Source organism: Panthera leo, chromosome F3, assembly GCF_018350215.1.
Source record: "Panthera leo isolate Ple1 chromosome F3, P.leo_Ple1_pat1.1, whole genome shotgun sequence".
Lineage (NCBI taxonomy): Eukaryota > Metazoa > Chordata > Mammalia > Carnivora > Felidae > Panthera > Panthera leo.
The window spans coordinates 10,988,133-11,000,669 of record NC_056696.1 but is presented as its reverse complement, the minus strand read 5'-3'; the positions used below and the strand labels follow the sequence as shown (position 1 = coordinate 11,000,669).

Genomic DNA, 12,537 nt, shown 5'->3' with positions numbered 1-12,537 from the left:
ACAGAAAGAAGAACACCAATCTCCTGGAAACATTCTGAGATACTTATTGAGTGAGATGATTGTATTTTAGTGGTGGAAGGAGGAAGATTTACTCAGTTCAACTCCTTGTGACCCTTTTAAGGCCCAACATTGAGGAAGAGGCACTGGAGTGGGACAGTTACCAGCTGGGACTCTGGCTCTGACAAGAGCCGGACGGGTGCCCCGGCCTCAGCCTCCTCCACCAACACCCAGGCAGGTGGGTTAGAATAAATGACTCTCAGAACGCCTCCAGCTCGAAGGTGCCTCTGGCTCCATGAGTTACACTGTCAGACAAACTCCTAGAGCAGTTTTCAAGGCGCCTTGTGTTGGTGACAAGTACAAAGAGCTGCCAGCCCCAACTCAGTTGACTTCTGTGCTTTATGGTGAAATTTCACACGAGCCACTATTTCTAAAGATACTGTTTAAGGAAGTGCAGCAACAATTTTGCTGACAAACTTTGCTTTTTGTAATACCAGAAACTCTTCTCTTCCTCAACTGACCACTACATGTATATACGTATATATGTATACATATGTGTATGTGTGTGTGTATATATACATACATATATATATAATTTATTTATCGTTGAAAGACAGAGAGAGATAGAGCACCAGCGGGGGAGGGGCAGAGAGAGAAGGAGACACAGAATCCAAAGCAGGCTCCAGGCTCCGAGCTGTCAGCACAGAGCCCGACGCGGCGCTCGAACCCACAAACCGCAAGATCATGACCTGAGCCGAAGTCGGATGCTCAACCGACTGAGCCACCCAGGTGCCCCCATATGTATACTTTTAAGTAGGCTTCACGCCCAGCACGGAGCCCAACGTGGAGCCTGAATTCACGATCTCAAGATCAAGACCTGAGCTGAGATCAAGAGTTGGATGCTTAACCAACTGAGCCATCCAGGCGCCCCCTGACCACTATCTTCTGATGAGAGTGAAAATTCAATACACGCAGCGCCTTCGCTATAAGATAGTGCGGGGAACCTAGCTCATGCTCCCCACGATCCTTATTGCTTGGAATTAAACAGCAAAGCAGGAGGACTCCAAAAATAGCTGCTAGTGCAGTTCCTAGGAATGGCAGCAGGTGGCAGCATTTCCTTTGCCATTTAACACGGGACTCCAGGCAGGTGGCTGGGCCTAAGACCACCGAAGGAGAAAAACCAGCCTCAAGCTCTATGTGTGTATATTCATTTCTGCACATGATGTTTCTATAACGTCTAGAAATCATGAACCTGACTTTTCAGATGGGAGTGTTTTTCGGCCCTTCTCTGGCAGACAAGGCAAGGTTTACGGCCATATTAAATACCCTTTTGCCTGGGTTCTCCAGAGAGGAGTAACTCCTGGTCACCCCATGGTCTCAGGCCTGAGCAGGCACAGGGAGAGGACGGGAATGAAGGGACGGAGAGACCCTTCCCTGCACTGCGCCTCGGGGACTGAGCGGCAGCCCGACTGGGGCCCTCCCTTCAGGCCCCCCTGAGGTTCCCCAAGGCCACGCCGTGGGAACGTAAAGTGGAGAACTGCAGGCCACAGACTCCGTCCAGCCCAGCCACACAAAGCTGGTTGTTCTTTTTATTTCTGTGTGATTTTCAAGGTGACAAAAAGTCATCGATCCTGGAAGCGATGTCCTTCTTATGTGCAAGCAGCCTGTCACTCCAGACAGGACTGTTTCCTCTAACATCCACCCTCCTACTCATCCAGCCCTGGGCCCTTCTATGCTATTTAACCGCTGGGCGGTACCTCATGGGATGAGCCTGTAGGTTTATTTCTCCCAGAGCCGGGAAACTAACCTGACTCATTCTGCTTTTATTCCAGAGAATAAAACACCCCCATCTGGCCCCCATCATCTGTCTGGTTAGTGTTCCTGTCTTACTTCACAAATAAGGAAGAAGGCTCAGTGCAGTATGGTGGCTTCTCCAGGGCCAACTCTGGGTCATCAGGGGGTAGCCTCACAGGAGGCTCCTGATGGCCAAGGCCTCAGCCTGTCGCCCAGGGGCTGAAAGTCACAAGGAGAAGCTGACCCTTGGTAAAGAGAAGTTGTCGGTATGCATCTGGCCATAGCACGAGCTCATAACCCCATGATGCCACACAACCATCAAGTCAGTGCTTGAAGAAATGCCAACAGAAAAGACTCAGTTTTTAAAAACCGTGTTTCTCGGGGTTCCCATTCCAGAAGAAGGCTGCTGTTCGGTGTGTGGGGCAGCGATCTCTGAGCAGTGGGGCTCTAGACGCCCCCACCCCACTGGATCAGGGGCAGCTGCGAGTTTCCGCTTTCTCTGGTGGGCTTTGGCCTGTAAGCCTTGGGTGGGAAAGGCTGCTCTCCTCCACGTGTTCGTTACATACGTGCTCAAGGTCACACGGGTATCTACTGTCTATTGTCAGGCTGCTGGTCCTCAAAAAGGAAGGGGGAGGGAGGTAGTTGAAGCGGGATTTGTGAATTGAACCGTCTTTGGCTTGCTTGCTTTCTCTAGAGGCTGGCTTCCCAGGCTGGACGAGAGAACACGTGAGTTCATTTCTGCGGGAGTGTGACGGGAGCACAGTGAAAGCTCATGGGCTGCTGGGATGGGGGACGGAGAAGTCACTCCTACAGCTACAATTAGATAAATAAGGGTCGGTACATATGCAGTTTGGGAATCTACTGCCGGCTATGATCTGTGATGCCAGCACCTTCCTTGTGTTGGTAACATTGGCTATTTATATGTGAGGGCAACGAGGCTTCTGTGTGCTCTGATTTTCTTCCAATGATCCAGAACAATAGCCAGTCTTTGCAAGGATAGCACAGAACCACGGCATTCACTCATGTGGCAATTCTGCCTTATGTAAGTGCTGCGTCTCTTTCCAGGTGTCTTTTCCACAAGGAATGTCATATAAGCCGGACCTGGAGTAGAACATAATACTCTACAGCACATTCTCTTTGTTGAAATTCTCAGTCTTGAGAAACAGTGTTCCTGTCCTTGACAGACCCTGAAGGAGGCTCCGTTAGAGAGAGTAGGAAGGAACCTGGTCTCCAAAGTAAAGAATTCTGGAAGCAGTAAGAGGAGATGCATCCCCCAATCTGAAAGGGAGAAACTCCCTGCACAGGTTTCAAGGTCTGAATGTGTGCCTCCTGTGCCCCCTCCCGTCAGAAGAAGAAGGCAGACTCACAACCGGTGTCCCCTGACCCCTGGAACGGCACTTACCTCCTCACCGTTCTGGCCCAGCTCTACCTTGGGGGGGAACAGGGGGAGGGAGCAGGGTGGTTTCCTTCTTGTTGGCTTACAGGCTGGTGTCTGGAGGGAGGGGGACAGACAGACACACAGAAAGAAAAAGAGAGAGAGGTAATCAGGCAACAGGGAGGAAGAGGAGGAAGTGGAAGCTGGTTGAGGAATGTTCAGGGATGTCTGGAGGAGAAAAGATGTAGGACGGCTTGCCTGCCACTAGCCATACACAGGAACTCTCTCCACCCGTCCACCCCTCTGACTCCCAGGCTCCCGTCCCAGTCCTGCTGCTGCTGGAGCCTTACTTGACATTCGCTTGCCTGAAACAACATCTCAAACCGATATCTGCTTCTAGCCTCCAGGCGCTGCCAGTACCCTAGACCAACACTAGCTTCTTCACCCTTTATGACATTCCTACAATGTCTAGAAATCAAGGACTGATTTTTCAGATGGCAAAACAAAAGCACAAAACACTGTACCTAAAAAAGCATGATAGCAACGCCTTTGTCCCAAGGGGCCACCCCCCAACTTTGGGGTGCCCTTCCTTCATGTTCTCCTAAGGAGCTCTTCAGACTGCGTGACTCCAGAAAATGTAGCCCAAATCTCCCGCTTTTACTCTGTCCTCTCCAGCAGGATACCTCTGGGGCCCACTGATCATTGGATCCCTGTCCTTCTGGATCCCTGGCTTCCTATCTGAATGCACGTTCCTGTAACTCTTCTCTTCCTCTTCAACTCTCAATTCAGAATCTGTCCCCCTCTTGCCTTGCTCCTGATTCCTGGACCCTGGGGCAGGGCTGAGGATGGGCATTTCTTTATTCTGAACCAGTCTAGGCCTGGCACAGCTGGGCGAGATCTAAGTCTCCCATAGTGGATGATCGAGATGGAAATGAATCCAGGCATCCATCTTTCCAGCTCTCTGCCCTTTGTCTCCTCGCTCCGGGCCACAGTGTAAGCCTCACTCTGGTGAGGAAAGATCCTGCACAGGCCAGCAGCATGGCCACATTCCTCACATTCAGAGGGACCCCTCTCTGGCTTCTCTTCCTAATTTGGTAATTACCAAGCCTCCTCCCTCCCTCTCCTCTGGGCCTGACCCAGACTTCCCCTTCCTCCAGCCCCCTTCCAGAAGAGGGGCTCGGAAGACGCCTGACTCACCTCCTTTGCAGCGGCTGCCTGCTCCCTAAACCGCCCAGCCAGCTGGGCCACCGAGGGGGGTGCCGAGTCATCCACGTTGGCACTGGTCTCTGCCGGTCTTTCCTGGCAAACCAAGGGAAAGCAAAAGTTAACCAGCAAATCTATCCTTGGCTCTTCTCAGTGTTGTTACTGGGTGCCACACACGGCCCTTGTTTTGTGACCGTAAGCAGAGAAGCTGTGACAATGAGGTATTTTAACAGCATCTTGCAATTGACCCCTGCATCCAAGGATTTTAAAAATCATCCAGTCAGGGTGCCTGGGTGGCTCAGTCGGTTGAGCGTCCGACTTCAGCTCAGGTCATGATCTCACAGCTCCTGAGTTCAAGCCCCGTGTTGGGCTCTGTGCTGACAGCTCAGAGCCTGGAGCCTGCTTCGGATTCTGTGTCTCCCTCTCTCTCTGGTCCTAACCCACTCGCATCCTGTCTCTGTCTCTCTCAAAAATAAACAAACATTAAAAAAACCTTTTTTAAATCATCCAGTCAACCACATGTCGTGAATATTTAGGGTGTGCTCGGCCCTGGGTGTGGCTCTGGGTCCCGTCCCGAAGGGGAACCCAGGGGTCTGGGAAGCAGCGTAAGCCCTGTGCTCCTCATGCTGCAAAGACCTAGACTGAAAAGGGGCATGTGGAGACGAGATGACAGGAGTCGCCTTCCTTTGGTCAAAAGAGGCTTTCAGAAATGGGGGCTGGCAAAATGCATCGGCAAGCAAGGCTTCAAGTGTATGAAATGGGGTAAGCAAATGCCCTTTATTCAACTTTTAGCATGTGTATATGTCTTGTCTTCCCTCCTTAACTGAATGCCTTGGACAAAGAAGCGTCCGGTACGTATTTGTTGAATTAATAAATAAATGACAGGAGAAGCAGGTAGCACGGCCAGACCCCCTGGATTCAACCCCTGGGTGGCTCTGTCTCCCACTAGCTCAGTGACCTGGACGAACGCCTTTACCTTTCTGTGCCCTGACGAGGATAATAGTAGCACATCACTCGCAGGGTCTGCGGATTAAATGATTTACTATCTGTCTGAAGGGCTGGGACCAAGCCTGGCACACCCGTAAGCGCGTTGGAAGATTTGTTTAAATTCCTACAGCAACGGGGTCCTTTCAAGAGCCCCTGTGATGATTCAGGTCAGGTGCTTGACACGGTGCGTTTCTGTCTCCCCAGAAACTCATCGCTTTCCCTCCTGTTCTTTTTGCTGGGGGAACCACCTGGGCGATGGGCTTCTCCACGTCGGCTGCGAGCATGCCTGTGCCCCTGCCCTGCCACCAGCAAAGACCACTGCTTCCCCGCAGCCGTCCCTCCCTCCAGTGCCTCCCAGGCTCCCCCAGGAGGCCAAGACGCACGCACCCCAGACACCGTTCACCCCCACCTGCCACTTGTCACCGCGACACGACACACTCGGTGAGTCAGCGAGTGCTGTAAAGGGCCGCCTCGCATGCGGCCCCCATAGTAATTTTTTAAACGTCCCTTCTTGAGACATGAGGCTTCTGTGTTTTGTGACCACGTTGACGGCATTTCTCACACGGCTGCAAACGCGCCCTACCTCTTCCCCTCCTCACGGTGGCCTGAGACTGGGAGGATCTGAACGGCAGCTGGCCCAAAAAGTCCACGTCGCCACGGGGCGCATACTTCCCAAACACAAGGCACGCTCCCCCCGCTTCCGGCGCCCCCACGACACACAAACACACACATGCACGCATGCGCGTGCCAAAAGCCCGTACATACGCACGCACGCATGCGCGCGCCAATACGCATGCGTGCCCACGGGGCGCATGCACTGCACATGCGCGCGCGCACTGCTTAGGCCCTCCTTTTTTTCTGACTTGGTGTGTTTCCGTAGGGGTGTCGCAGTAAATGTGTCTGGTTGTGCCAGACGCTGCCGGGTTGGGGCAGGGCAAACCCGGAGGCCACCAAGGAAAGGTGCAGTTAAGTAGATGGGGCAGAACTCTGTGAGGAAGGCTTTGTTCAGAGACGGGCAAGAACTGCTGGGACCACGGCCCTTCAGATCTGAGAACAGGCTGTTCTGGAGGAAAGACCAGTCCGTCCGCCTTTACTGTTTCCGGCGGTGATTCAAGGTCAACCCCATTCCAGCCTAAACACCCGATGCTGACTTCGCATAAAGATGTGAAAAGATTCACCTCTTTTCAAGATGCCAGGTTCTCCGTAATGCTGGGGAAAAGCGGGGGAATCTGATGCCCACTCCGGGAGGGGCCCGCTGGGCAGAGGCACACGACTCACACCTGTCTGCCTTCCACGCTTGCCACGATAGGGGTTGTCAGAGGGGAACGGCTCATCCTTTGGGAACAACGGAGAGGCTTCGGGCACAGTGTGATTACTTGGGCCGCTCTTGGCAAAGACGCCAGGCCGATCAGTTTGTCCATCTGTCTAACTTCCTGCCCACGTTAACAGATCAGTCTCTCTGTCCGTTGCTATTTATTGCTCGGGGTCCTGCTGACAACGTACTTTACCTCCGCTTCGAAGGCACCCAATCACTGGTGTGCAGGAAGATACATTCCAGATAAAAATAGAGCTGTACAGGAATCAAAAACTCCTCCCTAACTTCCCTGTCTGGAAACTGGGCTTGGCCAGGGGCTCAGAAGTGAGAGAACTGTGAGGCTTCTGGAAGCATTTAGGGCTTAAAAGCTGGGTTGAAGGAAAGATTTTAATACACCCGAGTTTGTTTTCCTGGAGCCCAATGAATGACTTTTCTTTAGAACGTCTAAGGACTCCAGAGCTGGTTGAAACTGTTACATCCACTCACCACCCGCCCCTCGTCAGATTTTTTTTTTTAAATATTAGATATAATTTATTGTCAATTTGGTTTCCTACAACACCCAGTGCTCATCCCAACAGGTGCCCTCCTCAATGCCCATCACAGTCTCTTATTCTCGGTTGTAGAAGACTGCCTTCTCCTAGCTAGCCCACTGAAGCCCAGAAAGGGCGAGTACCTTAGCCAGAGTCACACAGGAGGAAGCCAAACAATAATCTATGAAACATTTTACTCCAAAACCCGATAACCCAGCAAAGGATATTAGTTAAGTAGTATAATTTGTGAAGGTGTTTTGAAAACTAAAGTGCTATACAAAGAGTGAAATTATTATTAGCCACTGGATTGCACAGGTACAATGGAAGAAGCATGGCCTCGGAGGTGGACAGAAGCCAGTGGCCCAGCCCGTCTGAGGTCCTGCCTGGATTTCTGCCTTGCGACTCTGGCAGGTACAACTACTAACCTCCTCCAGGGGTCCGATGGCACACCACCTCAGGTCCAGGTTAGTGAGCAACTTCACTAGCTTTCTGTCTTGGCGCTGGGGCTGGTTTGGTAAGGCCATGCTCTCACCTGGACTGAGAAGGACTTCCATGCCCTTGCCTGGTCTCAGACATTCCTGGGACCCCTCAGCCTCCCCGGGATTAAGTGTTCTTTCTCTGCCCCTAAAATGTCCACAAAGTATTTAACACAGAGCCTGGAACATAGAAAGTCTTGTTGAAGGGTGCTGTCTTTCTCCTCCCCACATCCAACCCAGCCTGCAGTCTCAGGGCCTGGGTACCTGTTCCCAGGGTCACTGACACACCCTGGACCGTGTCGGTCACAGGACCACCCCGGCCTGCATCCACACTGAGTCTTAAGCACTGCTTAGACCTCAGCTCATCCTTTCTTCCTGGGCCAATCTCTAGGTCTTAAATCTGTTTTCTGGACTCCTGTCCCTTTGTGTCTTGCTTTAGATGACACTCATTTCCTCGGACTGTCGGTCTTCATTCCCTTTTCCTGGGCCCAGATCTTGCTTACCAAGCCCTCCCTGCTACCATTCCAGCCCGGCTCTACCAGCCAGCTTGGAAACCACTTGTGTGGTTCCTGTCTGACTTTGCCTAGGCCAGAAAAAAAAAAAAAAAATCACCTCTGGTGTTTACTTTCCATTTCTATGGGACTTTCTTCTCAGAACTGAGGAGCCCCTGTGTCTGGACGGCATGGAACTTCCCCCAAGCTGTTGCCATGTTGAGTAAATACGATTTGCATGCTGCCTACGATCCACATAGTGGGACCTTTGTGTACAGGTCCGAATTGGGCTCTGCCCACCTCCCTGGCTCTGCCCCTGTTTCTCCATCCTCCACCGTGGCCCAAGGTCTAAGTATCTGACAGTGTCTGGGCCTTGGATTAGGGAAACAAGGCACCAAGGGAGGCCTCTTCATCTGTAGCTTGGGAGGAGAAGCAATGAGGGGGCTCTGCCCGGGGGCTGAGGAACCCCTGCTCTCGGCTAAACGGAAGGTTCTCTTGCTCACCAGAAACAGGCCAGACACCCAGAGCCTTGAAAATATAAGGTGTGCTTGCTTCTTTGCACTTCTAGATCGACAGGGGATCTTAACCCGGTCATTTAAGGGATCTGCACTCTTCCAACAGGACCATACTTAAACCACACTTCAAAGGGATCAACAGACAAGTCTCTCTGGGATGCCACAGTGGTTGCACAGGGATCAACAGACAGTCTCTCTGGGATGCCAGAGTCTTCCTTTACACCCTTACCTTATATCCCTGACACTTCAGTTCACCCCAGTGTCCAGCCATTACCATCCTTGGATGATGCAAACGGCACTGGACCGGGAACCAGATGGGCCCATTTGACCCACCTACATACTTAGGACACCTGCTATGTGGGAAGCACTGTCCTTAAGAGCACTTGACACATTTCCTGTAACGCTCACAACACCGCTGCCAGAAGAAGAAACTGCCCAGAGTTGCTATTCAAGTTAGGAAGGGCCAGCCCCACAGTTATCTAGATTCCAAAGCTCTAGCTCTTTCCAGACCAACATGCTAGATAACTCTAGACCTTTACTGGAAGGGTTATCTTATTCAGTCATTAATATCTTAGTCTGCCATCAATCAATATTTACTGTTCTAGGCCCTGGGATATAATAGCAAACAAGGCAGAGTTCTTACCCTTATGGGGTTGCCATTCCAGCGAGGGAAGCAAACAATGAACTTACACACAGATAAATAAGGTAGCTTGTTAAATGCTAAGGAAGAGATAAAATAGGGCACTTTATCTCTGGGGGGTGTGGGAAGGCATTTATGAGGGAAGACATCATCCGAGTTAAATCCCAGCTGAGGAAAGGGTGGGGGGAAAACTCTCCTGAGCAGAAAGCACAGACAGAAACGAAGGCTGAGGGCCAGAGCGAAAAGCGTGGCAGGGACATGTTGGATACGTGAGACAAAGGGAGGTAAGGGCGACAGACAGCCTGGGGCCTGCCATGTGGGAAGCAATCTGTATTTTATTCTGAGGGAATGGAACGCCATTTGGAGGGTTTCAAGGACGGGTGTGACCTGGGTCACACGTAAGAGGCTGTCTGTGGAGGACGGATGAGAAGTAGAAGTGGAGACCAGGAGGAAGGTTCCGGCAGTGGTCCAGGTAATGGTGGCGTGGCCAGACTTGCAGCAGGCGGGGGGTGCGAAAGGGTGCGCTGGGAGTAGGACAGTGAAGAATTATTGATGCACCAGGTCCAGGACGCGAGGGACGAGAGTGGCCAAGGACGACTCCCGGGAGTCTGATTTGGACAACGGGACTCGGGTATTGTTTCCTGGGTTGGGGACGGCTTGTTGGGGAAAGAAATGTGACTGAGGGTAGATGGGGGATGAACAGGTCTTGCTTGCTCATGAAAGTCTGGACTGTCTGTAGATACCCAAGTGGAGACAACAGTGCAGGGAGCCGAATGGACACCCACATCTGGAGCTCAGAGGAGGCATCCAGGCTGGAAACAAAACTCATTAGAGATGGTATTCGCAGTCACAGGACTAGATGAAATCATAGGATACACAGAACAGGGAAAGGAAGAGGTCCACAGACTGAACTCTGGGCCACCTGCTTATCGGCGCTGAGCTGGCTTTGCTCACAAAGGTGGGGACACTGCTCCTGGGGCTGCAAGGCCAGCCCTGCAGACACTTCCCTGCAGACTGCAGACGGGAGGAGTGGGCGCCGGAAGACTTCTGTGGCTTAGGTGACAGAAGGTGAGACATCCTGGAATGTCACCGGCCAGAAAAAACCTCATGTCCTTCACCCATGCTGCTGGCTCCCCTTATTCCTCATTTCTTGAGCATCTGTAGATCCCACAGGACACGCTGGGATAACGGTGACCCTGACAGAGGAAACAGCCTGTTTTGGAGGAGGTGGGAGTGGAGGGGATGTGAAGGAGAACAGCAACATGATGAGGCAGGAGAATGGGAGCGGATGTGAACGCTGATCAGATATTTCACATAAGGGGCGCCTGGGTGGCTCGGGGGTAAACATCCGACTTCGGCTCGGGTCATGATCTCACGCTGAGTTCGAGCCCCACGTCGGGCCCTGTGCTCTCAGCTCAGAGCCTGGAGCCTGCTTCAGATTCTTTGTCTCCCTCTCGCTCTGCCCCTCCCCCTCCCCCTCTGCCCCTCTCAAAAATAAACATTAAGTTATTATTTTTTTAAAACCAACAAATATTTCGTATAAGTCTAAAAAAGTCCCCAATATCCCCTCCCTACCCACTTATAGGCTTTAAGGATCTGAAAATAGCAGGTGCTTGGCCTCTGAGAATCTCTCCCAGGGAAAACCCAGGTAAAGTACTGTGCTTGCAGGAAGGGCAGGCCCCTGACCCGAGGAGTGTGTCCCTCCTGAGGACCTTCAGGGCTTCCCATTTCCTCCCAGGATGCGGTGCTGTGGCCCAGCAGCATAGACAGAGTTCAGCAGCCCTCGATGGGCAGGACACCGTGCCGACTGCTCTCGTGGTCTCGGAAGCAGTGTAGCCCACAGCCCCAGGTGCCTGGTGGCTCATCCAGGCGGGCTTAGTGGCAGTGGTGCAGGCAGGGCTAGGGTCTAGGTGCGTCCCAGGTAACAGCAGGGACAACAGAGAAGAGGGACAGAGATGCTCGTTCTAGTGCCATTATAGAGACAGGACCTTAAAAAATGTAATTTGGGAGATACGGTATGCTAAATTTCTTTATACAGACCCGTTAACTATCGGACAAGCATAAGGAAAACATTTCTTTTGAGTCTGATGCGGTTGGCAGTGCACAAGGATAGTTTGATAGAAGTGGAAAGAGCAACTAATTCAGAGTCAGACCTGGGTTCTAGTCTTGGCTCTGACGTGTGTTGGATGTGGGCCTTTCTGACCCTGAGTTTCCTCATTTGTAAACAGAGTTGCTAACACCCGTCAGCCTTTGCTCCAACCCAATGTGCAACACGTGCCCTGTCTTCCGGAGGCTGCACCGTCGTTTTCTCACACACACCAGCAAGTGGCTGATAGCCCCAGAGTCCCCACGAGATTCAGAATTAGCCTGGTCTATTCCAGGAAGCGTGCACAGCTGACTATGTTATCGTGCTGTCTGTGGGGCAGTAGAGCACACGGCTCAGGCTTTGAGCCAGACTGCCTGGGTTCAAATCCTGGCTCTGCATTCACTAGTTCTGTGGCCTCGGACAAGCTACCTTAAGCTTTTGTGTGCCTCAGCTTCTTTTTGTGCCTCAGTTTCTATCTGTAAAATGGGGGATGATGAGGGTAGCACCTATGATACATGGTCGCTGGAGGGAGTTGATGAGTTCATGCATGTAAAATGCTTAGAATGGGGCACGGAATGAAGTAAGTGTTCCAGAACTGTTAGCTATTACTGAACGCTGGCTGTGGGGCTAGCGGCTCCCCTAAATATGCCACGGGATGTCCAGGGTCTTGTCGAATCTACTCTTGCCCTTCCATTCCCTCTGGGTCACGGAAGCCTCAGGGGGAGCCCCAGCTGGCTAACATGGGCTCCCGCTGCTTCCTGCCATCCTCAGCTCAAGGATGGGCTGTCTTATTACCTGGGCAGCCTCCTAACACTCCATCACTGGCTGTTCAAACCATCGCCGAGCAACTGGCGTGCACAGGAACGCGCGATTAAAAACAGTAAGCGAAACTAAGCTTAATAGGATGGCTTTTAGGGTCATGACGTAGGTCCCAGCTGTCCAAAGCGCTGTCAAATCAAAGCAGCTGGATCAGAGTATCAGATGAACGTTGAAGACATGCCGCTTGCTCCGTGAAGGAAGCCGGTCACCAAAGACCACGTGTTGCATGACTCCACTTATACAGAAAAGTCCAGAGGAAGCAAATCTTTGGAGACAAGAGAATAGATTCCTAGTGGTGAGCAGTGGTTG

The 12,537-nt window shown here is 52.0% G+C and overlaps 1 protein-coding gene across 3 annotated transcripts in view; it reads right to left on the bottom strand.

Moving 5' to 3' along the window:
- RCSD1 (RCSD domain containing 1) overlaps positions 1–12,537 on the bottom strand; it is a 73,460-nt gene that overhangs the window by 16,944 nt on the left and 43,979 nt on the right. For all 3 annotated transcript variants that reach the window (XM_042925476.1, XM_042925478.1, XM_042925477.1), the window contains 2 exons: positions 4,364–4,465; positions 3,194–3,283 (listed from right to left, as the gene is read on the bottom strand). In XM_042925476.1, coding sequence (XP_042781410.1) covers positions 3,194–3,283; positions 4,364–4,465 — 192 coding nt within the window. The remainder of the gene's footprint in view (positions 1–3,193; positions 3,284–4,363; positions 4,466–12,537) is intronic.